Raw genomic sequence first — 27,076 nt, forward strand, 5'->3', positions numbered from 1 at the left:
GTGTTCTGATGACCTCAAGGTGTAAACCATTTGCTGTTCTAGTGCCTAGTGGTCAGGGATGCGCTGGGGCCACTCCTCCATTTCCGTGCTGATGAAGAGGTACCATATAAATGTCCTACTTTTGTCATTTTCTCGACACTGTAGAAATCCTGTGGGACAGTTGTATCAAAACACATGTTCTTTGGCTGAGGAAACTCCTACCCAAGGATAACTCAGAGTTTTCTAAACAAACTTTCCTCCATGTCTTCTCTTCTCCCCACTCCCTACAAGGCAGCTCCTCATTCTGTTTCACAAAAAAAACAGAGCCACTTACTTAATGTATGTATTGGCATTTCCCTCTGGAAAGACATATGGATGTTTCTTCCGGAAGACATGACCAACGCGGCTGCAGGGGATGATTTCCAGGCTCCCTCCACACATCCACACACGGAAAGAGATTTCTACAAGAGAAGCAGCTTCAGCATTTTGTCTTTTTGTCCTAGAGCAGTCTGGATCCTAGTGTTAGCTCTCACTTCATCCCCTGCCACATTAAACTGGGGTAAATCAATTACCAGAGGGGCTCTCCTAGGCACAACTGCCTTAAAAGTGCATTTCAAAGCTTCTTGAAAGCTGTTTGAAGTCAGTGCACTTGAAACCTGCCTCTAGCACAGCAGGTGCTATCACAATGGCAAGCATGAGACAGTAAGCAGGTCCCTTTTCATGCAGCCCCGCTTACATTGCAGAATCATCTTGCCAGTTTTGTGCTCCCCTAATTACTTCTGCACTGCCTATTTCAGAGTCACTTCCCTCCAAAGGGCTGTCAAGTTCACCACGAGAGGCTATGAATTCTCTTTATTAATGACTTTAACCATCATTTTCTTTATGAATCCAGCATTGATTCTGCAAACTCAACAGAGAGCTGTGCATCCATCGCCTGTCCCAAAATGGACTAGAGTTTACCCTGCCCAGGCACTCTGGGCCATTGGTGCCAATGTTGTGGTCCAATATGGCACACATCCTCACACAAGCAAAGGTCAGTGGTGGGAGGGATTATCTCAAAAGTCTAGATAAGCTGTCAGTAGGGGAAATGACTACCAGTCACTCCAAGCCACTCACTGGCTGGCCCATGGGGCCCTTCTCAAAGAAAGTGAGCCCGTGGCACAGTTAGTTAGAGAGCTCTTGGCAGCGAGCTGGATGAGGTAGGACAGGTGAACAGAATGGCTGATCTAATGGGCCCATCTGGCCCTAATGTTTATGAAGCTATGAATCTGCAGCTCTATTATCAGGAAGTCACGCTCAGACAGAACAAGCATGGAAAAGAAATAAAAGAAATTAAAATTAAAAGGCTTCTGTGGCTCTTTGAATCCTATTTTATCATCTGTTGACAGTATAGAGCTATAGGTAGCATGTATCTACTCCAAAACTTATAATTCATTTTCACACACCCCCCCCCACACTTAACTACAGAATTAAGCCAGGAGGACACCCATCATCTTTGCCAGCTTGTGCTCCCAGCAGTCCCCTCACATATGCCAACACAAGGATGACTTGTCCCCAGGTCGGATGCTAGCAAGACAAGCACCTGTGGCAGGCAGGCCAATCGGGCAATGTGGACAGGCCTCCTCCTCTTCCAAGAGCAGGTACTGCTGGCCCACAAAGCTGCCATCCCTCCAAAAACAACTCACAGTTTCAGGGAGCAAAGGCGGACTGGAGCCTGGACCTCCAAAGCCTTCTCAGCAGACACGGCTCAGCGCCAAGCTGCATGCTGCTGCAGAGGTGGAAGCCAGGTTCGTGTTGCTCCCATCCCACTCCCAACACACCCGTCTGCTCCTGAGCTGATGGAAATGGGAGGCTGGCACAGCTGCAAAGCCTTGGTGCGCGGGCCCAAAATTCAAGGCTTGATCCCATCCCTAACAGCTGGCCCTGAGAGCAGGGGCAAACAATGGCAGAGGTGGGAAAGCACAGCAGGTAGGAGTATTTCTTTCAAGGAATTCCCTGCCCTTCCTTTCACTGCTGTGTTTACATGCAAGAGCTGCAACAGCAGCTGGAGCCTCACCACTTTCCCCGGTGCTGGGTATTAACAGGTCAATAAAACGCGCCTTTATGTCATGCCCTGGTGCTGTATTGGGAGCAACCTTAATCACAGCTGCAGGGAAATGAGATTACGGCAGGATATGGCCACTCTAAGCTGCTGTGCTCAGTTCCCCTTGCATATGGCTGTTGCTCTCATTTGTCCGTGTGTCACGGCACTGGCCACTCTGCCGGTGCTGTCGTGTAAATTAGAAGGGTGCCCAGTAAAAGGGAATAACCAGACGAGCAGCTGTGGATTGGACCACAACATGGCTACTCCATCATGCCTTCCCCTCCTCTGGTCCTTCTGCTCAGCCTGGGAGAAGAGTAGCTCCATGAAGTGTTACAAGGCAAAGACTAGCACCACTCAGTCCTCCCCTGGTCTTAATTTAAAGCCTAATGAAGACGTGATTTCTGTGCACTGCAAACTGGACTAAGGACACAGTGCTGGGGAGGCAGGAGAAGGTAAGGACTCTGAGTTCCCTGCTTCAGACTAGTTTTAGCCTGTAGACCCTGCTCTAGGCCCAGCAGAAACTATTAAAGCACAGGTTTCCTCCAGTAGGGGTGACCCAGGGAGTCATTCATGGCAGCTAACACACAAGGTCTCCAGACAGGCAGCCAAGAGCTAAGTGCCTCAAGGGAAGGTAAACTGAGGCACCATCTAAAGCCTGGCACAGGGTCAACTCAGAGGAACCAGGGGAACAGGAAATGACAGTGTGCATCACTTGACCCTCAAGAGATGTTGCCAGTGCAAGTGGCCCCTCCAAGCAACTCCCAGGAGAGATGTGGGAAGTACGCATTGGGGTGCGCTGGATTTGGCCTTCACTTGGCAAAATATCTTTAGCATTTCTTGCTGGCCTGCAAATCCTTTCTGTCATTACTCACCTAGAGGGAATTAAGTACATTTAAGAAGCAAAACACCTACAATGTCTTCCTTCCAACACAAAGAGATTCCTTTTTGTTTTGCCCAAAGTCTCCAGCCCCCTCTAGTTGCACAGTCAATAACATTAAAAGCAGCAGTGATGCTTCTCAGGACCGGAGCCCTGCATCCCCTCAGGACTAAGCTACCAGGAAAAGCATGGTTCACTGGAAGTGCCCAAAATGAGAAGCTGCTTAGTCAGCTCCTGCTCTCCATCACCTGCCCAGAACTGACTGGGCCCGGGAGGGTCTCAGCTGCCCTTGCTTATGTGCAAAGGAGGGATGGGACACACTGCCCTTGACCGCTGTGCCTGCAGGAGATGCAGCTGTGAGCCGGGCACACTTCTGCTCTCAGGGCGACGGGTAAGAGAGGATCTGCCCTGCTACTACGCAGAACTGCACTTTGTTGCAAAGTTAACCTGCCTGGCTTTCCTTTGTCACACCAATGTCCTGGCACACCCTGCAGCACGGCCAGTTGTACGTTCAGCTGGAACCAGCCTTCTGGGGCATAGCACCAGTAAGGGAAACCTTGTGCTCTGTTCTGTAAGATGGGCCATAACCACATGTAAGGAGCACAGTGCCTGCCATTGCAGGCCATTGGACAAGCTACCAGGATGGAGCTTCCCCTGAGAGCAGGCTGTCCTGTCACTGTTCATCTCCCAGGAGCAGCTTGGGCTGGCTGCTGTCAGAGGCGAATGACAAGCAGCGACAGCAGCTCAGACACAGCGTGACAGTCCTTCTTCACCTCTCTTCCTGTCTAGTTCCCTTCTTTGTTTGGGCTATTGATTCAGCGGGGGAGGCAGGAGGGCTGTCACTCCCCTCTTTGATTTCCTCAGAGCCACCCCACTCAGACGCTCTGGGTCAGTCTGGTGGCAAGATACCCACCCACAGAGAGAAAGCATGAAGGAATGAGATCCTACTGCACAACAAGATATAACTGAATGAAATATATCTAGGGGGAAAAGGCACATGAAGCAAACAACAGTGCCAGGCAGTGAATGGATTACTGCAAGGTGGCAGCATCTGTTCCCTTGGATGACTGACAGCATTGCTGTATGTGTTAAGACACAAGATCCTTCCTTCCTGGCTAGCCATACTCCCCAGGGGTGCAAGCTATTAAAGCCAGGTTCTGATGTGTCTCACTGACATCGAATGCCTCCCTCTTCTTTCCTGCATACAGCTACAGCTTCAAAGAGAGAACAGCCGAAACTGATCCAGCTCCGCCTGACAAGGAGGACAAGGGACAGGCTGTTACCTCTTTCATGTGCCCTCTCAAGTTTGCATGCAGGAGATTTCCTAATGTCCATCCTGTTCCGTGATAAGGGGCAGAAGTGACTGAATTTAGGTCAGCTCTTAACCCATTCTTTTTGGTGCAGGAAAAGTGAGAGCCTTGCAGCATTCAGCCAGTCAGTGACACAGGAATGGATAAGCAGTCGTGTTACTTTGCCACCTGTTTGTAGCATGCTGAGGTAGCTACTGTTCCAGTTACTCTGCAAATTCAAGGAGGCACTGAGGCCTCAGTTCACAGTTTTGAAATGCTGTTGGCAATGGAATAAGACACATCTTTGCTTTATTAAGGGGAAAATAAGATCAGGAAAGAATATAAGGGTAACATCAAAGCTGAAAACTCTGTGGTTTAGGGTATTTACCTACAGAACATCAAAGCAACATGGAAGACAGGCAGTCCTGAGTCCCAACAATTGCTCACCTCCCATCATTCCCACCAACAATATGGTTGTTGGATCCCTTACACTGCTGAGAACACAACCTATGAATGTAAGTGAGGGAAACCATCCAGAGCATTGAAAGCAAAGTCCAAAATGACCTTGTGTCCATCTGGTATGGCTCAGAAAGAGAAACCAACAGCAAGGCACAGAAGGAACAAGAACGACTCACCAAAGTTCTCCCCACCCCAGATGTCCATGGCACTGTCATATTTCCCCAGGTGGTTGAACCAGGCTTTGTCGATCACAAACAGCCCTCCAGCAATGATGGGTGTCCTGCAGAAGGGGTAAGGAAGAGAGGACACACTTTCAAACACTGCCTTAGCACCCGGATTCACAGAAGCTGCCCTTCCCCTTTGCCTCCTTTTCCATCACTGGGACATGACCTATGTACTTTCTTCTCACCAAAAAAAACCGGACAATATACTTCAAAATGCATCTGAGCCTTTCTTTCTGCTGCCTTGGTATTTTGCTGTCAATCATAAATTGCCTGGCACTTAATGACTGGCTAATGCACCCGTTAGTACAACTCCTACAAGTCCAAAGTTCACAGCCCTGATTGTAGGCTTCAGCATCCAAAATGCACTTAGCACTTGGGGGGGTTATTCACTCAGACTGGCTTTTTGCCTGGAGCCAGCCTATTAAGAGCACTATTCCACTGGGGAGAGGAAGGCAGAGCCAATTCAGAAGGGCTTTTTAAAAGCCGTCACTAGCTGTGTGATCTTTATTTCAAAACAGGATTATTTTTCAGACTTTGGATTAGCTAAGAAAACTGCACAGAGAAGGTCCATGGAGGAGGGGAGGGCAGACCCAGAAGACAGCTTGAGGAGAATCGCTGTTTCCTGGCACAAGTCTCCTCCATGCCTCACACCCCAGCGCTTCATGGATGGGACTGCAGACACCAGCATCAGGCTTGCTGCCAGGAGAGATTTTCAGCAGAGTGAAGAACTCCCTCCATCCCACGGCATGAGGACAGATGGCATCTCTCCTCTTCAGTTTTGCTCTCTCTCCTGCACCCCCCATTTCTGAGGAGTCTTCACTGAGGTCCAGATGAGCAGCACTGATCTGGAAAGGCTGGCCTAGACACTGTGTTTTTATCACGTGGGCCAAGTGACATCTGAGCTGAGAGAAGCAGTAGTCTACAGCACTGGGCTTTTTCCCTAACCCCATTCCTTAGCACTACCAAAACACCAATAACCATAAATATATCCCTTCTACCTTTGTGGCACTCTCAGGCTTCAGTGCTGGGGGTGAACCTGTACTGCAAAACCCAGGCTAGCCAGAAGCTTGCTATAGGTTTTAGAAGTTCAGAGCTGTCCTGGAAGAAGCACCACACTGCTATGGTGCATGGGGACACACATGAGGTCAGAGAAGAAAGTCTGTCCTGCCCCACAGGTGCCTTCTACCCCTTCTTGACTTACTTAATGGGTTCGGTGGGATCAAGTCTTTTGGCTTTCTGCTCCGGGGAAAGCTGCTCCCATTTGAAATGCAAACTCCAGTCAAAACCTGAAAGCAAAGTAGAGAAGTGCCATGGGGACATTAGAAATTGGTATGAATTGGGAGGCAATGCAGGATGCAGAAGCTGTGTTTGATGAAGCGCTTTCTCCACTTTCAAATGACTTAAGCCACAGAGATGCAGCTTTTGGGAGAACAGTCCAATCACTAACATATTTTACTACTACATATGAACAAGAAACAACACATTGCATTACAATTGCAAAGTAAAGCATTCCAAAGGCAGGAAAAATCAGAATTAAAGCTGCTGCTGAAACCTTATTTAGTCCCCTTGTGCACACAGATACACGCTCTGATGGATACTGCATGCTACAAATAGCACAGGCATACTAATAAGTGCTACAGTTGCACCCTTCATTTATTGCCTAGACATTCCCCATCTCCTCCTGTCACTTTCAGTGCTGCCCAGGGTGGCTTTGACATGACCCTTCTTTCCCGCCTGACTGCCTTATCCACTGCAGCAAACACCATTCCTCACGCCACGCTCACCTGCCTCTAGAATAGCCAGGAAACAGCCAGCAGGGAGCACTGAACAGCACTAATGCGCCTTTTTTATGAGGCACCAGAAGCCAGAGGTGTGGTGCAAAGCCACCATCTCCTCAGGCCAGTGCATGCTCACACCGTGGATGGACACCAACAGGGCACGCACGACTCTGGGACTTACCTCCTCTCAGGTCTGAGGATGCTGCCACATAAGCAAAAGTGTCCAAGTTGATGATGTCAATAACGGGGCTGACCACTCGGGTGGGATCCTGGAAAGCAGGAGACATATGACTTCAGATGACACCACTCAAACTGGTCGAGGGATTCTCCAAACTGCTGCAGACATCAGGTGGCTGGAAACGTTGGTGTCATTCAGGTTTGTCAGGGATCAGTGCCCATCACTGCCTCCTCCTTCTCCTCCTCAGCCATCACATCAATTCAACCAAGGAATTAATGGCTGCAGCACCAAGTGGCAGAGGTACTGCTGCGAGCCAGGCACATGTCAGCAAGAGAGGCTGGAAAGACAGGCACTGTCTGTCCTGGGAAAGACGGCTGTGTGCTGCTGGGCTGCTGAGCTGGCATCTCCCACCAGTTTGGGCTTCACCCGCAGTCTTGCCCTCCACAAGCTGGAGGGCTGGATGCAAAGTTCCTTCTGCCTTTTGCAAATTCACCAATGTATTCCCCTTTCACCTCCCTTTTAGCCAGATTTCAGAAACCAAGTGACAAACAGGCAATTGAAATGACAGAGGAAAAACACAGCTCAAATACAGGTATTTTTTAAAATGCACAAACTATGGCAATACAGTTAAGAGTTTTGCCAAAGGTGTGAAAGGGTTAAAAAAAGAAGACCTGATTTATTTAAAATAGTTGGTGGTGATTTAATTAACATCTTGTTATGGGCAAAGAGATTATACAAACAGTTATGAACAAAAATATCTACAGGAGGAAGAGACACTGACAGCTTTGACTGGTCTCTTATCTCCCTTTTTCTTTTCGAAAATCCCAAACTCCAATTATAGCTCAAACTTCAAGGTTTTACCCTCACTAGATCAAATTGTTTTTCACAGCCATACAAAGGAAAGGATCTGAGCACACACGGGCTTGCTCTCTCATTGGGAAAAGACTTTGTTTTAGAAATTAGTCCTGACAAAGGAGTATTCAAATGCAGCTGTAGCAAGAAGCAACCAAAGGCCATGAGCTGGCAGCTGGACTAGAGCTGATTTTCCAACCGAGCATGACAAATACTTGGTATTTCCATAACAAGGTCAAGTCAGGGGTCTTACCATCATTTTCTGTGAGTCAAACATCTCACTGAAAGGGCAAGGTCTGCTGTGTCTATGTATTGCATGGAGAAACTCAAGACACATCCAAGCACGATGAGCCTTTCAAACCCGTCAAACCCACAGTGGCTGCTGCACAGTGCCCCCCAAGCTGCCACAGCCCAGTATAGCAAAGCATCCTTCAGTTGCCTGAGGGTAGGGGAAAGGTTTTAAGCAAAGCATCTGCTTTGTGTGCTGTACACTACAGGGAAAGGATTATATACACTCATTTAAAACTTGCCCCTCAAGCATCTTACTGGTGAGCACTTCTAGTTAGCTGACACTCATCCCCAATTTCAATCCCACTGCTACTCATTGCACAGCACAACTTCTTGTAAGAAAATCCCCTTCACACCTGGGCTGAGTGCATTACTGCATAACGCTACCCTTGAGCAGTGCTGTCTTCTCCCTGCCTCACTTTCCCTGCCACGTCCTCAGAACATTTATATTTACTCAGCTTTCGTCAAGGTCTGTCTGACCCTCAAAAGAAAAGCACGGCATGCTCAAGAGCACAGCGTTGTTGCTATGATTTATTTAAGGTTGAGCACCAATCTTATTGTAGGCAGTTTCATCTCTGTTTTTTTGATACCCACCCATGGCAGGGCATGTTAATGTTAACAACACTCAAACCTTCAATCCTCTTTCACATACCTGAGAATTCATTTCTCCTATTCACTTCTCAAACATATGAACGTATGGATCGAAATTGTATGGAACAGCAAAAAACTCTGAAAATGGTCCTCAAGGTAATAAGTACATTTCAGCCTTAGAGAAGGACTTTGGCTGCAGCTTGTCTCCCGGTCTCTACATCATGACCTTGTAATGGTCAACAAAAAGGGCCACATTTGTTCCTCTGGCCCCACAGCAGGATCAAGCAAGGAAAGAGGGCCAAGCTGTCCCTCATGTGCATTCCCCTTCCCAAGAGATCACCAGACTGGAGAGGTATTTGAGCTGGAAGTAGGGGGCGTCACCATTCACTGGTTTATCCCAGTGCCATTTGCAAATCCAGTTGAGTCATACTGTAAAAATACCTCAGGCTGCATAATTACATTTTTAGAAAAGTTATTCAGTTGAAATGCACCATTAATAGCTTTAGAGATATTTGTTCCATAAGTTAAAAACAAGAGCCCATGTACTCTCAGTCATGCATTTGCAAACAAGGTGGTGCAAGACACCGACCATCGTTGTCACTCCCTGGCACATACACCCTCCCAGACACAGGTCTGAGACCCCCCAGACTCCCCATCATTCCCCCACATCCCATCACTTGCTTTTCCTGCTTGTTTCCAAATCCATGTGCTGGGTATGTGCTACCCACACCCACAAGTGAGTGTCAGACTCAGGGGGATACCATCGGCTGCTGGGAAAGCTTGATGTAAAGCTTGAGGGGCACTTTCACATGGATGCATGGTGGCACATGTGGGCCCTGGTGTTTCTGCCATGGAAACTGCAGGAACAGCTGCCTCTGGCTGAGAAAACAAGGGAAGTGATGTGCAGGGGTGAGTGGCTGGTGGTGGCAAAAGTGACCAGGTGTGCTTTGAGGCGCTCAGCACCCATTTGCTTAGAACTTAAATCACATTAGCTCAAAACAGACTGTTCCTAGGAGTAGCAGAGGGAGAAAGTGCTCTTCCTAGGTGGCTGATCCTCACAGAGCGGTTGGACAGGGAACCCATCTCTTGCGTACAGCCTGAAGGTGGCAGCAGTAACATTTCATACACTTCACTGATCAATATTTTTACCCTGATGGAAAGGATGGGTAGGGTGGGCCTGGGAAGAAGGAAACCAAGAACTCTGCCCATACCCTGCAGCTCCTATGAGCAGTTAAAAAGCAAGCAAGTGGGACTCCCCTTGCTTTGCAAGTCCCTCAACACTCTTTGTAGTATGTCTCCCTTGCTGCCTGAGACTGCAAGATAGTGGGCAAGGTGAGGGCAGCACGAGCAGCAGTGCAAGCTTATAGATCGCCTGACTTCCAACTGGAGAAGGACTCAGTCCAGCAGCACCAACAGCCCTCTCCTACTGCAGAGGGACAGACAGCCCAGAACAGCTATCACATACAGAGGTGTGAAAAGCAGGATGCCTTGGATGAGGGGCACCGTGAACACCAGCCAGGCAGGTTTCTCCATGACCCAGTACCTCAGCTTTCCCTTGCCCCTCAGATGCCCTTATATCAATGGAGTTCAGTAATTTTAAAATCACTGAGTAATTAACGCTAGCAATGAGAAGCCAGAGGTGTAACAAGGGTGAAGGAACAAGGCATGGAGAAGGCAAAGGATCATGCATCCGTGCTGAAGCTGAAGGCTTCATCCCCTGCACCTTGGCGTCAGCAGGTCACCAGCACAGAGTTTCCCCTGACTGGAGTGCCAAGGCACCGGGAAACCTCCGTGTGCACGTCTGGCGAGAGAGTCGCCGCCGGCAAAAGGCGAATGTCATTGTCTGCTCCGAAATCAGCAGAATTTAAATCCTATTAAATCAATTTATTAGAGCTTAATTTGCATGAAATTAAATTCGGCCCCTATTCAAGGAGCCGTCACTCCCTTAAATCATCATCACTGAGCATTTTACATGAGCCTAATTAAAAACTCTGCTGGAGCACTGCCCACGTATTCCCCTTTCACCACTCAACCTGCGCTTCCTAGTTAAGAGTCCCACTGCCCTAGGAGACACCTTGTCCCACCCACCCACATGCTCTCCCAGTCACAGAGACACCTCATCTGGCTGTTGGGTGGAGGAAGACCAGAAAAGGCCACTTTGTACCCCAAAAGTTCATCACTTCCTTACTCGGATGCCTCGGATGCAGTTGGTTATGGGTGGATGGTCACGCCCATCAAAAGGGAAGAGGAGGTGGACATCACTGATACAACCCCTGAGGGTGATCCTGGTCTCTCAGGAACACTCACCTCTTTGATCCTCTGCAGCAGAGGGAGCAGCCAGTCCTTATTCACCTCACAGTGACTGTCCAGAAAGGTCAGGACACCTGCTTTTGCCACATCTGCCCCTCGGATTCGGGACCGGATCAGACCTATTCAGGGACACACCACGTCAGCTGCTGTCCAGATGGTTGGGTAGCACCCCCAGGCTCCTCCAGCATGTTCTCCTGCACTCATGCATTCCCTGGGTTTTGACCTGCCTGAACCTCATTCAGATGAAACACAGCCCGAGTTCATTGCCTCCATCCTGATGCTGCAAGGTAAGCTAACCACTTCCTAAGGTCCCCAAAGCAAATAAATGGCTCCACCAAGATATATGATTTATGCCATTTATGCCAATCCTTAATTTGCACAATTAATTCTGCTGTCACATTCCGAGGCAAAACATGACTCAAAAGCTTTCATGACCCCCTTCAGGTAATAAATCTAATACAGAGGTAAGGCAGTGGGGAAAGCACCAGGGGAGCTGAGGGCAGGATCACCTCATGCCAGAACTAAGTTTTTCTTAGACTGTGAACTTTCCCCTGCTGTGCCCCTTTCTGTGTCCCAGTGACCCCCAGATCTCTCTCCCACCCTGGGGGCACTTGCAAATCTGCAGCTCAATGGGAACAAATTTTCTACCAAGGAAACAGAGTTGGTTTTCAAGGTACTAAGAAGCCCACTTGGCTCATCAGGGCCCTGATGGTGAATTTAGAATCCTTTGGAGATGGGAGTGGATTGCTGTATGTGTTTGTAAGAGAGAAAAATGAAAAAAGAAGGAGGTCATGAAAGGCAGCTGCACACATGGATTTCACACTAGACTCTTCAGCAAAATCATTGCTCTTAAAGATGATCTGTTCCTCTTTATGCAGGAGTTAAAAAGCTTTTCAACATTCCTCCTGCATGTAGTTGATGCTCAAGTGAACTGCAGCACAAGAAAGGAGATGGTCTGTTGGCAAACGAGGGGATGCAGGTGACTCAAGGAAAGCAGAGCTTCTTTATGCAGGAGAAACAGTGGCAATATGAGGGGACATAGAGACAGATAAAGAGAGATAGATGGGTTTCAGGGAGCAGTCACACATCAGGTCCATGCAGAAGCTCACCAACTTTCATATTAAAATTCCCTAGAGGAACAGGGTCAAGGAACAGCCTCTGAGCAGGAGGGAGAGGGACGGGAGAACAAAGTCTGGAACAATCCAGCAATTGCCAAGGTCATTTCCTACAATACAGGTTGTCACTGTATCTCTCTCTACAACTCCAAAGATCTCTTGGGCAGGTGTGTGTTCTGCACCAACCCTAAATCTCCCCAAATCCCAGCAGGCCCTGAGGAATACAACTTAGGTGATGTATTAAGCAATGTAGGTCCTGGGTTAGCAATGTATTAAGCAAGGTAAGGCTGGCTTTCCACATTCTGACTGATTTATAGAGCACTAATACCTGTGGGTCTACGTGCTGGAGATAAGCACATGTGCACCTCCATCACACAGGACAGAAAGGTGAGAAGGAGGTGAGGGTCTGTGGAGACCTCCCTTACTCTCCTGCCAAAGCAGGTAAGTCTCTTACACCCATGAGATTTGATGCCACCCTGTCACCATATCTGCAGAGCTGAAACCATCTGCAGAAAGAAACCACAATGAATCTCCACTCCTCAGTCTCCTCAACCCAACACCCGCTTGGACTCACACCTTTGATTTGCAGCATGAAAAAACTTAGGGTTTTGTTCTCCTAATACTGCAAGGCAGAATTTGAAAGCACACATGCAGGCTATAGGGAGCTGGAAAATGTCTCAAAAGGTTGCCAGCAGCAGCCCAGACATACATTCATCCTCCATATAGCCCTTCTTAATCTTTCAAATATAATTAATTATTAAAAAAAAAAAAATCCCACAGAAGCAGCAGGAGTAGATCTCCTCTCTTTCATTAGTGCAAACATCTTTACAAATAAGACCCGGGGCTTTGTTTTGCCTGTTCTAATTTTCTGGCTAATAAGCTACAGCTGAGCCTCACTGGATATCTTAATAGTCCCATCTTTTTCAGCAAGAGAGGGGAGATCCATTTCAAATCCCAGCCCTTTATCACATCCCCTTTTATCATGGCCCCTCTGTCCCCAGGAGCCACTGACCTCCTTGTCGGCCACTCCATGGAGGTGTCCCCTGACTCCATCGCTCTCACACCTCCCAGAATCTGGGTATCCCACCTGGGTTGTGGCAGGGAGCTCTTACCTTCTCGCCGTCCATTCCGCAAGCACTTCACCTTGGGGAGCTGGCCCAGCAAGCGGCAGTCATCAGCTTGGGAAACACAAAAGGGAGGACATGTCACCCTCAGCCCTCAGGGGGGCTCCAGCAGCAGAAATGGGGAATCCTAGGAGAGACTGGGAGCATGGAGAGGACCCTGTCCTGGACTGGTCGATGGCTTGTTAGGGTGATAGCACTGCTGGGTCACAACACTCTTACCCCTCAGCTCATGCAGCATAAATTCTGACTGGCAGAGCAGCAGTTTTCATGAAACTAGTGTAAATTCAGTAGATTGACACTGAGAGCAGCTGAGTTATGCTCTAAAATCAGCACAGAAGAGCTGTGGTTGGGGTCAGAATCTGACTTTTTGCACAGTAATGCAAATTACTATTTTTGGAAGCTGCAAAGCAACACACAAGCTGTTTGATGTGTGTCTGGTTGGCAGGGTAGGAGCTTCCGGTGGTGGCCTGGAGGCTTCAGTGAGGAGAAAGGGATGGTCAAATAGAGTCCTGGGGAGCAAGTTGGGGGCTCCTCATGCCCTGGGTAGCAGCTTTACAGGGCAGAAAGGCCTGACAGCCACCTACACCTGAGCTAGGGAGGTCCTGCAATTCCACACACAGTCACTGCCACTGCTCTTGCCCTGGTGCTGCCTGCAGCACCAGCATCCATCTTCACTTGGATTTTTCCCAGCAAAGTGGAGGATGTCAGAGCAGGGCCAGAGCTGGGTCTGCAGGCAGATGCACCCATCACAGTCCCCTCTATCTCTGCACCCTCATGTTGTGACCTCCACAACCCCTTCATGCCTCTCACAGCTCTGCCTCCTTTTCCTTGGTGCTATAAACACACACACACACACACACACATGTGCCCCATCCCCTCTGCTCAGCCCCTGCACCTGCACCCACCTCCGAGCACTTTCATCTCCTCCAGCAATCTTTGCTGGTAAAGAGACATCACTGTACCCATACCCTGAGCAATTCGGGGACAGAGCTGAGACAGGGGAGCAGAAGTGGCAGGGCTTGGCTACGGACCTACAGTGGAATTCTGCTGAGAATAGCGGGAATTCACATGCAGAAAAACTGCATCCCACTGAATAACAAGGCCAGCAGGCAGAGAGAGGTGAGAAATGAGAGACAATTGGGCATGAGATAAAAGCACTAATTGTTTGGGGTGGGTTGCAGGGAAAAAACTGACCATGTGTGTATAGTGTATTATGCAAATACATGCATTTTATGTAAATGCATGCAGAGCAGATGCCAGCAGGCTCAGACTATCACAGGAAAGAAGATGTCAGAGAGCTGAGAAGTGCTGAGTAGCTGAGGGGCTGCTCTAAGCTGCGCAGGAAACACGCTCCCCTTTGGTGCCCTGGGATGAGCTTAAACCCAGCCCTGCTAGTTCTCCATGGCTCATGGCTCTTGGCATGCTTGTAGGAAGGCAAGTGCTTTGTTTATTTAGCCAAATACCTGGCATTTATTTCCTCTACCCTTCAAAAATCCTGCTCTGCTGTACTCCAGCATAGCTCAAGTCCTTGCACCTGCTCCTTTTCCCCACCACAGGCTTGTCTAGTCTGCCCACCCCGTGTGCTAGAGCTACTCCAAAGCTCACCGTAATCACCTTCCCCTAGCTTCAGCAACTTCCCAGGGAGGTGTCAATGCCAAGAAGTGGGTCTCGTGTGAAATCTGTCCCTAATGCTCACTGAGGCAGAGCCTATTTATAACATCCAAGAGCAAAGCCTAGATTCATGTTTTCAAAAGCCTGTCTGGCTTTGTTTTCAGGCTTCCTAGTAAACCACTACATTTTGCAGCTCCTTCAAATGTAAGTGTCACAGACCACTCAGACAGTTTATCATCCTTTTTATGCCTGAGACAGGATTTTTGAGCACTTACTCTCAGCCCCTGGATCTTCAACTTGCGCTTCGCACTGGGCAAGGTCTTTAGCTGGGGAGGTTCCCTGGGAGTCCCAGGGGCTTCAGCTACCTTCTACTGGAGATCAGACCTATCGATTTAACTTGAGTCATGCTGTTAACTGAAAGAACAGCAGGAGGATGTGGGCAGGATGTGTGGTGCACAATGCTATTTATGGTGCATCTCAGAAATGGGAAACCCACACAGGGAATCCTCAGGTGAAAAAAAAAAAAATCAAGAGTTGCTGACCATCTCCATAATGGTATGCAGAACATATAGACAGGTCCAAAGGGTCTGACTGTCATTATCCCCTGCATTTCCAGTGGTATCAATGCAGAATTGCTCCTGGCTGCAGCTGAGAGTCTGATCAGACACACCATGGCTGTGGTAGGATACAACCATGTAAGGACTGGACTCATGTCTACTGGGCACAAAAAGGATTTGCCGTGTGCTTCTCTTGTATGATTGTCATGAAAAGAGATTTGATCATTTGGAATTTGAATTCTCCACGTGGCGATGCAAACCTGGCCCAGCAGGGTTTGCTCTCCCCAGCTACACAGGTTTGAATTTCCTTCCACTTCAGCAAACTCTCTCCCATCTCTGTGTGCATCCCAGTCTCTCACAGGCTCCTTCAGTTTAGCCTCCTGCTTTTAACACAGAAAGGGTCACTTACGATCATCACTGTAGTCATCCACTAGTATGATTTCCTGGACGAGGTGCACTGGGGTGCGGTTCAGCACGCTAAAGGATGAAAAGAGAAAATCCATGACAGTGCTTGACCAAATTAACAACCCAGCAAACGGAGTGGAAAAGCCTAGGAACTGATCTCTGCCAAAGCACAGAAAACCAGGCTTGGATTTCCAGAAAGGGTATACCAGATAAGGCCCAGAAACCACTCCCCACCACCCCCCAGTAATCTACAGTGTCTGTCTATCAGTTCCCTGTAGCCTGATCTAAGAGCCAAGCACTCAGTATTCCTGGGAAATGCCTCAGATTCACCCTTATCACCCTTGTGAGCAAAAGCAGAACACCATGAAAAACTGGCTTTTCAGCAACACGCACATTGCACCGAGATTCCTAGTTGGGCTTACAGCAAAGCTGCTGTCACCCCAACACCTCCTCTGGGGCTAATGATATGGTGTCCAGCAACAGCAGGGCCAACACAGAGAAAATTACCCAGCTCAAACCCATCCTTACACAGCTCACAGCTGCGGCAGGACAACTCCTGTTTTTATCCATGAGCTGATTGTGTTTGAGAGGCTGCCGAGAGGATAAGAGCAGGGTTGGAGCGCACCTAGTTAATGAAAGAGAGAGGCTGGAGGATGCGGTTCACAGCTCCATTCCTGTGAAACATGGCTAAAAGCTACAATCTTCCCTTAATTATACCACCAAGGGGTTTTTTTTAGTATTATTATTATTATTAAAAAGCCTAGACCTGTTCTTTCTCTTTCTATCACAGCGCAGAGGTTTGCAGAATTACACAAGCTTAAAATCCTGCCCCAGCAAAGGGTCAAGGCTGATTTCTTGAAGCAGAAACCCCAGGACATCCCAAAGGTCTCCTAAGTGCTCAGCTTGGGCTTTGATAATGCCAGTTAGGTTGTTCAGGCTTTTCCATCATTTATACTTCTTTGTCTTCATCCCGAGCGTGGTTCGTTTTTCACACAGGATTTAAAATCCCCCCAAATTTCAGACCTTCAAATTTCCCACTGGCATAAGAGGGCAGTCACCTGACTAGCTAACAACCTTAAAGCCCCTGATCCCTGCAGATTCTCATCAACAGGTTTTCCCAGTCTCTCAGGCTCCCAAAAGTCCTCAAAAAAAAAAAAAAAAAAAAAAAAAAAAAAAAAAAAAAAAAAAAAAAAAANCCAGAGAACTGAGCTGGATTTTGTTGGAAGGTGTACAGGACATCCCAAGGCAGATGCTTGAAATAAAATCACAGAATAACAGAATGGTTTGGTTTGGAAGGGACCTTAAAGATCATGTAGTCCCAACCTGACTGTCATGGGAAGGGATGCCTTCCACTAGACCAGAGTACTCGATGCTCCATCGAATCTGGTCTTGAACACCTCCAGTAAATGGACATCTACAAATTCTCTGTGCCAGTGCCTCACCACCCTCACAGCAAAGGATTTCTTCCATATATAATGGATGCTCCCTGTATGTTGGTTTGGGGGTTCTTTTCCCCCAGCAGAAATCCTGAAAAAAGGAGGTTTCATATCAGACTGGAGTGGGCAAGCCTGGCACCACCCTTCTGGATGTCCTCAAAAATCACTTCCAAGTATGACTCTCCCTGGAAACACAAACTCTTCCAGTTTCAGGATCTTAAAAAAACCCCATTATTTTCCCCCACTTCAGTTGCCTTGCCTGTTAATGTTGGAGCGAGGAGGCAAAGGAAGATGCTGTCCCCCCCAGCAACGGCAGCTGTGGCCCCCCTGACATCACTATGGCTTGTACCAAGCAGAGTTAGACAACACCGCCTCACCAACACCCAGAGCCTGCATGGAGTACTAGGAAAAAGTGGCTAAGCGCCCCTCCTCCCACTGGGGCACACAGAACAATTTAGATGTGCTGTTTCCACCTGTCAAGTGTTTTTTAATTATTATTATTATTAATAGGTTTGTTATTTTTTAAAAATCCCCACACGCGAGAGCTGAGTTCAGCAAATTACCGCAGCCGAGCGTCAGCAGAGAGAGACAGGAGAGCAATATCACGCTCAGTGGAATATTTAACAAGCGCTGATTGCCTGGAAACCTAACTCGGTGAAACCTGCAGGAAAGAAGCAGGCTTGTAAAAAAGCCAGCAAAATAAATAAATAACCCACGGAGAGCGGGAGGGGAGGAGGCAGCGGGCAACTTGAACATTCAAATCCTGCCTCTGCCTAGTCTCCCCTACGGATTCGTCTGCCAGAAGTGCAATGCAGGGCTTAACTCTACAGGAAGACAGACACAAAGGGTACGAGCCTTGCTTCTGCTGGTACCAGCCAGAATAATTCAACCAAAACTGTGGCACTAGGCTGTGTAGACTCAGGCCTGGGCTCTAAGTGGTACTCGGTGCCTTTGGAGGAATTTCCCCAAAGGCAGCTCTTACAGAAGGAAATTCAGCATGAGAATTCCCATGGCGCTGGGTTGGGAAGGTGTGTAGCCCCACCCCTGTTCTGCTGCTCCTTCTGTTCCCAGGTTAAGGAACTGGCCGCCAACTCTTGTGCCTGGACGTGCCACACCGTAGGTCATGGAACATGTCCCCTGAATGCCAGCAATGGCCATCTCTGGGATGTGGAGCACTGACCAGAGGGAGAGGGAAAATTTAGCCAGAACGCTGACCTACAAGGAAAGGACATCTCCATGAGCTGCTCTGGCTCCATAAACCCTCATCCTTCCATGGGGTTAATGACAGACACCAGTGCGGGTGACACAGCATCTTCTCACCCTGTATCATCACAGCCCTATCCCGTCAAATCTCTTGTGGGACTCCCTTACCACATGACACTTTTCCAAAACATCAGTAAACAACTGACCCTGGTGAGGGTGGTCCAAAGGCTGGCTCTAAGAGACCTGATGTCTACTGATTTCAGCACACTTTGAGCTCATTATTGCCCTTACAAGTCTGTGCACAGACCCCAGCAAGCCCAAAAACTGCTGATAAGCTAAAGGCCCCTTGATGCAGGAACAAAGAGATCCAAAGGCTGCAAGACCACAACCATAGCCCACTTCCCAATTCAGCCAAGAGCAAGCACGCTGGCTTTCCAGCAGAGCCACATCCACAACTCCAACACATTTTCTTCCTGTGCTCTATTAATCACACGATAATGCACACGATGTTGGAAACACAGAAGACTATAAACACCCCTCCTGCGGCACTCCTTGGGGAGGATGGGAAACAGAGACACCAAATCCTGCACATTTTCGACATTATGGGAATTTTTTTTTTCAGACAGACTATAAAAGCACTTCTGAAAATTCAAAGCCGGCTTTTCTATTACTTTTGCCTCCGCTTGGCTTTGATTTTTTTTTTTAATACTTTCTTTTCTTTATGTCTGTGCACGGCTTTTTTCCCTCTTTTATATGGGTAAAATCAGAAGACAATATTGTAGTGCTTTGAAGTCCCTCTGTTATTTATAGATTTCTTTCCCTGAAATCAAACATAGGTAGGTATATACTGCATTGATGGGCACATTTTAACAAACGAAACAGCTTTTATATTCTGTTGAGACAGAGATCACAACATTTTCTCCCTTAAATTGCCACAAGTCCTGTTGTTGCCATCGAAATGAAAACTCATGCTTTTAGTCCAGAAAGTGCTTACATTTATTTACTCAATCCATTAAGACCAGATTTGCTGCTGAATTATCTTGAAAAGTCGATGCTGAAATTTTCTTTGTTTCAAAGGATTTAGCAGACCTTATGCAGATTTAGCCATGGAGAATTTCACCTTAAATTTTCATTGTTAAGGTCCTTCTTCCATCCTCCTCAACAATTTGTTGGGATCCCTTTCCACCCACCTGGAGGTAGGCACTGGATCCAGCAATTTCAACTCCAAATAAATACCAGTGCAAAAGTCACCCTGACATATAAGATATGGAAAATGTTTGCCTGGAGGAGTTTAGACCTTCTGATCAAAAGTCAGTATATTTTCAGTCACCACCCAGAATATCACTTGCTTTGGAGAGATGACTGTGGACACTGATTCTCCAGAACTCATGAACCCCTTAATTCTCTCCATGGCAACATATTTGGACTTGGTGGGGGAAAAAAAAAACCACCTCTGGAAGTACAATAAAGTGTGCAAAGGGCTAAGGGTCACAATTATCGAAATCAGACCACGAGTGCGGAGAGAAAATGCCCGTCAAAATGAGCTGCTTCAACAACCCCAAATGGCTAATTACGTAGGAAGAGAGACATCACACCAAGAATAACCATAATGAGCTTTGATTACACTGCGGCTTTCGCATTTTATTCTTTCAAATACCCACCAAGCTCTTTGAAATTCAAGGGTTCTCTTATGTTAACATCAAAAGGTAAAAGCGAATGGAGGGCTGTGTACTCAGTCACCACGAGAGATGATTAGCAAATTAAGAAAAAAAAAAAAAAAAGCCCAGGGTTTAAGCAAAAAGCAGGAAAAAAAAAAAAGAAGAAATGAAAAAATAGTCAGCACAAAGTGCTAATTATACAGTGTCTGTGCAACACCTGGCTTGTTTTTGCTTCTCTAATCAGGCTCATTTCAGTTATGGCACAGACTCTATATGGTGCCAACGCTGCCGAAGCAAGGAGGTGCGCGGCTTTGTCACCTCCCTGTCTTGGACGTGTCTGGATGCAGACAAGTTAGTGGCATGAGAGGAAGGTGTGAGGTGCTGGCTGTCCAGGACATCACTTCTCTTACTTATAAGCACCGGGAAATGAAAGGCAGGATATTCTCCCCGCTAATTAATGACCTAAACATTTGATGCGGTATTCACAGCACTTGCATCAGGACTTTTGCCAAAGGACGTGTTTTGGTTTGTCAGCCAGAGGTAAATAATTAAAGTTTCCATATTCCTCCTCTGAGCTCCCCAGCTGCAAGTTTGAAGAATAAATAAATAAAAACCACTCAGCAGAGTAAACGGGACTGTCTCACTCTCTGCCCGGCAGGTCACCCACACAACAGGATTGAGATTCCCTTGTTAAATGCGGGATAGCATAGGATGGAAAGACAGGAAAGAAGAAATTGCTTGTTTTGTGTTAATTTTAAATGCCTCTGTACTGCTTGTTTTTTCCCTTGCTGCTGCCTTCCCACGTCGGGTTTACTTACATGGTCCCATCCCTGTACTGTTGGAGACTCTCACCATCTTTAAGGTACTGAACCTTGGAGCTTGAAATACATGAAGCCAAACCAGAGAGGATTAAGAAACTTGTTCAAGGTCATTCGAAAAGTGAGTGGTTGAAACAACCCAATGGTACTTTCTCCCATCTGCACAGTTTAAAAAATATTAAAAAATCTCAAGAGCTGCTTTGCTATTCACCATCTCCTCCTTTCTGGCCTCTTCTCCCCTTTTCTATTCGTCTTTCTCATGACAGCCATCCCCTACTACCTGGGCAGCTGTATGTATTCACAAGCATAGTTGAGCCACATGCACTTATAAATGCTGACTACACCATTTGCAGAGATTTGGGCATTCGATTAACTTGGCCTTTTTTTTCCCCCCCTGCTTTACTTCCAGCTGGCAAATGGTCAAAGATCATGAAACTTTTAAATGAATTCATTATTCAACACAGTCCACTAGCTTTTCCCAATAGCTCTGACAACGCAAAATGTTCATAAACGAACGGTCCCAAACACTCACAGCGTGACTTGTGTAAGGGGTGGCTGTGGAGGCCACGTGTTGCTGCCTCTGCTTCACAGGTCAGAGCACTCACATCCCTACCAAGGGCCACATGAAACACACTGAGCCTGCCACACAGCTCAGCCTCAGCACTCAGGAAACATGAAAGCTCTCAAGCACCCAGGAAAATCACAGGAACAGCAAAATCCTTCCTGCTCATCACATACATAGTCTCTTCTGCAAGAGGTCATTTCCTCCCCTGATAGATGGTGCCTTTACCAGGATTTCCCTCTGCCACTCCTCTGTGTTTACATGGGGTCCTATAGGAAGTGCCCCCTTTGCAGGGATGGTGCCTTATGGCATCAGGGCTTTGGACAAGCCAAGCAATGTGCCTTTGCCCTGCTTCTTGCTCCTGCTATGGCAATTAGCTGAAAACATTGTTTCTGTGACAAGGCTGGAAAATCCAGCCTGGAACTCAGGAAACCAGGTTTGCAATTCAGAATCTTCCACCAGTCACAGACAGAACTGTTTCTCAGTCTGTCCACCTGAGTTATCCCAAGAGTGCACCATGGAGATGTACTAGGGAGAATAGGGCAGAACAAGCGGCCAATTTAGTCACCACTACACTCAAAGCACTTGGCCACAGACTGCCCCAAAAGGCACAAAGCACTGTCAGGAGGAGAGAGGTTACTTTGAACAGACATGGAAAATGATCCATGTTGTTACAGCCACTGTGGGATGGACTTATCTGGAAGATCTAATTAAACTAAGTATTTGCTGAGCAAGAGGGGAAAAAAACCAAGCAGTCAGTAGGCACAGCAAATTAACCTACAGAGGCTAACGAGGCAGATGTGCTCTCAGCTGGGTTCAAAAAGAGGCAGGGAGGTGGCAATATGTGCACAATCACCACCAGAGAGAAGCAGAGCAGGAGCCATGTCACCAGCACAACTTGCCACCAAGGGCTGGTATTCCTAACATTGGTTGTATCAAAGCAAGCCCCTGTGCACTGCATCCAGGAGGAAAACAGTAAACCCTGATGCCAAGAGGCCACCTCCAAACCATGGGGACCAGAAAAAGGAGGATCAGCTCAGGACCTCAGCCCAGGGGGAGGCAGAGAAGACATGGGACCCAAGGCTGTTGTCTCAGTTCCTCACTTCCCGGGCTTGCCTCTGTGGTGCAGCTCAGTTGAATGCTCCGCAGGGCTCTGGCATTGTTTGGAGATCAACCTAAGAGAAGGGGGGGTCAGAAGGAGCCCTAGAATTCAGGAAAAACTCCCCAGACAAACAGGAGTGCTGGAATTGCCAGGGCACATAAGCAACAAGGAGCAGTGCACATGGGCAAAACTGAGGTGGAAATCACACGCAGCCAGGCAAGGAAGGCAGTAAAGCCAACTAATCAAGTTGAGCAAAGAAAATAAGAGGAACAAGGAAGAAAGTCTTTTTACAGCTGGAAATCAGAAACTTCAGAAGACAATAACCTAGAAGAAGGAAAAATTCATTCTATCTGTATTTCTAACCTTGCCATTACTGCAATGAACAGTTCTCTAGTGAAGCCAGATACAGGGGATCCAGGCATAAGAGCTGTATCATGCGTCTAACATTTTTCATGTGACAACATTACTCATGATTGTACCTGGCAGGACAGTCCAGTGCTGAGTTATGAGGAGAAATGAGATTAAAGTCCATCTCTGCACTTAATGCTTCCTATATCTCAGTGGGAGCCAGAGGACTGCACCTGCCATCTCTGTTACAATTGGTTTTGGAGAATGGCAAATTTATGCAAGGCACTGTAAAGACAAAAGAGAAGGTTCAAGATCAAGGAGGTGGTACAGAGCACCAAGCATCAGTATCACCCAAAATCCACACATCCTAGAGAGAAAAGGCAGTGACAGATTATTAAGTGTGAAGGAAGGAGATGGGATTGGGCATGAAACCATAAAGCAAAGCAGGAATTCAATTTCAGGACTGTCAAACTCACTTGTGGCCCTGAGTGTGCTCACCTGAGGAAGGATGCTGTTTTCAGAGAAAAGCTCAGCAAGGATGTGACAGTGAACAGGGAACGGTTGAAGCCTCCCTGTAACCAGCAAACCCAGTCTGACCAGTACCAATGATGGCAAGGGGTCCCTGGGGATGCCAGGGTTTAAGAAACAAGACTTTCAGCAGGGCACAAACCTTTACAAGGTGGGTAAAGGTGCATCTGCAACACACTTACTATTGGCACAGACCAGAGTGTACCCATGCTTGCTGCTGAGAAACACACCAGCCTAGACCTGGAGACAGATCTCTCAAAGGTGGGGTGGGCACACCTCACCAGTTCTTCCCACAAGAGAACTTGCAGATTCAAGGCACATATTGGGATTAAACACTGATTTCAAAAACCTGCAGTGAAAATGAAGCCTTTAGTCTATTCACTACAGCAAAACACAGCCAAGAACAAACTGACAAATGAAGGAATGGCCACATGCCCAGAGCGCTCCACCATGTACCCGCAGGAGTACAGAAACTGTCTTTGAAAATCTAGTCTGTGTGTGTGCCATCAGGGCTTCTCAATTAGCAAGCCTTTCTGGCACTCGATGGGTCACTGGAGAGCCTCAAACAGCACTACCAGAGCAAATATCTGTGGAGTGATAGCTGTCCCTAGAGGACCGGGAGAAAACACAGCTGATCTCTGATACCTAGATGGATATAAAAGCTCTTATCCCAGACTCTGTCTAATCTGCTAATGCTCCCTCAAGAGTTTCCCATGCTAGACCCTGCAAAGGGAGCACAGCTCCTTACTTTCCTGAGCATCCCACTGTAAAAGCTACTTCTCTAAGACCAGCTTTCACTCTAATTTCTCCCAGACATCATTTGAGACTGCAGCTAGTCCCGTTGCTGCCGTGAGTGCAAACAGATTCTGCCTTTACTTCTGAAAACCTCTAGCTCACTCACCATTCTTTACGAGATCACCAGAGCTCTTACCTCCGAATTGTCCTTAGCAGGGTTGACCTGGCCTCGTTGTGGAAGGTGATGATGACACTTGTTGGTGGGAGGTCCTGGCCATAGTGCAAAGTCGTACACCTGGGGAAAGAGAAAGAAGAAAAGGCCATTCAAGTACTGGAATTCAAAGTGGGAGCTCACTTGATTTACACAGGCAGCAGAATCCATCAGTAAATGGTCCTCCAGCCACTATTACAAATAAATAAGTACGTCTTTTTCTGTCTGAATCCAGAAAATGCAAAGTAAGTCACTGAGGATTAAAGCAGCAAAGAATTTAACTGTCATTAATAGGAAAGGATGAGATCAGAGGTACCCAGTGGGCAGCCTGTTCCTCTAACCAATGCTTCCCAGCTAGCACTATCACACCCACCCAGCTGGTGGCACTAACAGAGGTAAGAGCATCCTTGCAGCTCCAGCTCCAAGTCACCTCACTCCCAACCTCCCAAGGCAGCAATTTCCACCAGCTGGTTGCAAGGTAAGCCAAGTCCTTGTTTCTAAACTGATTGTTTCCTTATTCATTCTGCATTAATGGCATAACCAAACTACAGGGAAGATTGGGATTTAAGACTTTCCAAACCCACAACTGTGACCACGGCCCCTGCTGCCTCCTTCCCAGGAGGAAATGTCACAGACTCAGTAATTACTTTGACCTTTAGCTGATTACATTTGTGGCTTTTATAGACCGACACCAATATATTCCTTGCTCAGAAAATCCAGATACATCTCTTACATCTATGATGCTCTTTCCAGGTCCTTATCAGTCTCTGTGATGATGCAACAGCAGCAGGAACCCATGTCTAACCTGAGGAGCTCCCCATCACAGCCATTATGTCCCTTCCCATCCACATGCCAATCACCTGCTGCTGTGTCACTGCCCAGGTGCTACCACTACTATCCTCAAATAAATCAGAAAAAAGGACTGAGCAACCACCATTAGTTTGCTCCCACCAAGTTCTTGGACACAGTATCTGCACGGTGAAGTAAAAACAGATGGAAAAATTAAGCTGGGGATGGAGAGGAGAAAGTGGGTAAGAATAACCAGCAAGATATTGCTGATTTATGCTACTGAACATGGCATGTTGCATGTGTGAAGTGCCAAAATGCTTGAGATATTATTTTTTATGAGATTTTCCATCTTTTAATTTTGAAATTGCATTTCCGATTATTTACAAAATGAACTAAATTAAAGGAGAAAAGAGTGCACAACAGGTGAAACAATTCCAAAGATAAGAAAAAAATGGTATCTTGAGTGGGACAAAATATTTCCAAGATCACACTAAATCACTTGTTGCTTTCTCTCATTGTTTCACTCAAAATGTTTTCCAAATCCTGCTTCAACCTGACCAAAACCAGTTTTCTCATTCTTTTAGCCAGAAATTCACAATCAAGCCAATTCTAATTCTAATTCTAGGTACATCCCCAAAGGATGCCAAAGTTGCACAGCTATTCCATATGCAGGAGAAAGTTCGACAACACCCTCATTCATCAAAATTACATCTCAGGGATGCTGAAAACAGAGGGTTTCTGAATTATGAAACAGCACCAGGTCATGCCCTGAGCTGCTCCTCTGGGTCACTGCAGCCCCATGCACCATCCAGTAACCAAATCCAGCTGAGCCTTCCCAAACTGATATGATGAGAAAGAAGTGGCTGATCAGCTCCTGTTTTGCCATGCTCAGGCTCAGCTCTCGCTTGCTTTGTGGAGCTCCAGGGACAGACTGTGGCAACTGCCTCTCCCTGTGCTATTTTTACATCATTCCCAGATGCGTGTCCTTCCACCCACTTTCAGCGGGGCTCTGTGGAGCAAACAAGGGAAGCTATTTCTGGTAAAGAATGAAAGAGGGGGGAAAACATAAAGTCATCAATACTTATGTTATTACAACAGCTAAGGAGCTAATAAATAAAGCAGCAGCATGTGCGTGCTGTACCACCCACCAGTGGGAGTGCTGGGAATATTGCACCCTGGCTGAGCCCTCCACAGCCCGACAAAGGCTCCTCATGTGCAACAACTTGCTTTTACAGCTCCAGATGTCTGTGCACCAGATTGGCCTCACTAGACAATGTGCATCTGGGAAAGGCTGAAATGTCTCATATGAGCACCTCCAGAGCCTGGTCACTGGTGCTGCCATCCATCCCTGGCCTCTGTTTAACAAGACTTGTTTCATCCCAAAGAAGGGACCAACAACTGCGCTGCTGCTGCAGAGCAGGCAGGGGCTTGGCAGCACCCCCTGCCTCGTTTTGTCTCTGTGACACCACAGCTGGGACTTGCCTCTCCAAAAACCAACCCAAAAAGCGTTAGGCTGAGCTGCTGTCTCTGCCAGCGCCCCTCCTTCGTGGTTCCTATGAGCCTTGACTCTGCCCTTGCTCAATATTTTACCCCTGGGCTATTCTTTCAGGAGCCCTCCCAAAGTTTACTCCAGTTGGTCCCTTTTTTTTTTTTTTTCCTTCCTCCCCCAGTGTAACTGCAGTGAAACATCCTGGCTCCCCAGAAGGCAGATTTCAGTTTAAGTTGTTGACTACAAGTGTTTTTTTGGCACTTACTTGGGTAATAAAAACCACAGCTTGGAAAAGCATTAAATCCAGCATGTCCAGAATTATTTTGTGTGACAATTACATCTGGGGTAATTTCAATTTAATACCTCACTGCAAGTGAAAATTGCAGCATGCAGCCCTAAAATTGCTGTAATAATGAAAATAAACCTGCTAAGAGCTGCCTGTGCTACCTCAGGCTGTCGCTGGATAAACGTTTTGTG

The 27,076-nt window shown here is 47.3% G+C and overlaps 1 protein-coding gene across 1 annotated transcript in view; it reads right to left on the minus strand.

Moving 5' to 3' along the window:
• The window catches only part of GALNT14 (polypeptide N-acetylgalactosaminyltransferase 14), a 96,033-nt gene that overhangs the window by 14,230 nt on the left and 54,727 nt on the right, over window positions 1-27,076 (minus strand). The window contains exons 3-10 of the mRNA XM_027911142.1: window positions 24,307-24,405; window positions 15,725-15,792; window positions 13,136-13,201; window positions 10,906-11,027; window positions 6,871-6,958; window positions 6,113-6,197; window positions 4,864-4,967; window positions 314-440 (exon numbers count right to left, since the gene is read on the minus strand). Of these exons, the coding sequence (XP_027766943.1) occupies window positions 314-440; window positions 4,864-4,967; window positions 6,113-6,197; window positions 6,871-6,958; window positions 10,906-11,027; window positions 13,136-13,201; window positions 15,725-15,792; window positions 24,307-24,405 (759 nt within the window). The remainder of the gene's footprint in view (window positions 1-313; window positions 441-4,863; window positions 4,968-6,112; window positions 6,198-6,870; window positions 6,959-10,905; window positions 11,028-13,135; window positions 13,202-15,724; window positions 15,793-24,306; window positions 24,406-27,076) is intronic.

The sequence above is a fragment of the Empidonax traillii genome, unplaced genomic scaffold (assembly GCF_003031625.1).
Source record: "Empidonax traillii isolate 1590-97213 ecotype Southwest subspecies unplaced genomic scaffold, ASM303162v1 scaffold31:size1920502, whole genome shotgun sequence".
NCBI lineage: Eukaryota > Metazoa > Chordata > Aves > Passeriformes > Tyrannidae > Empidonax > Empidonax traillii.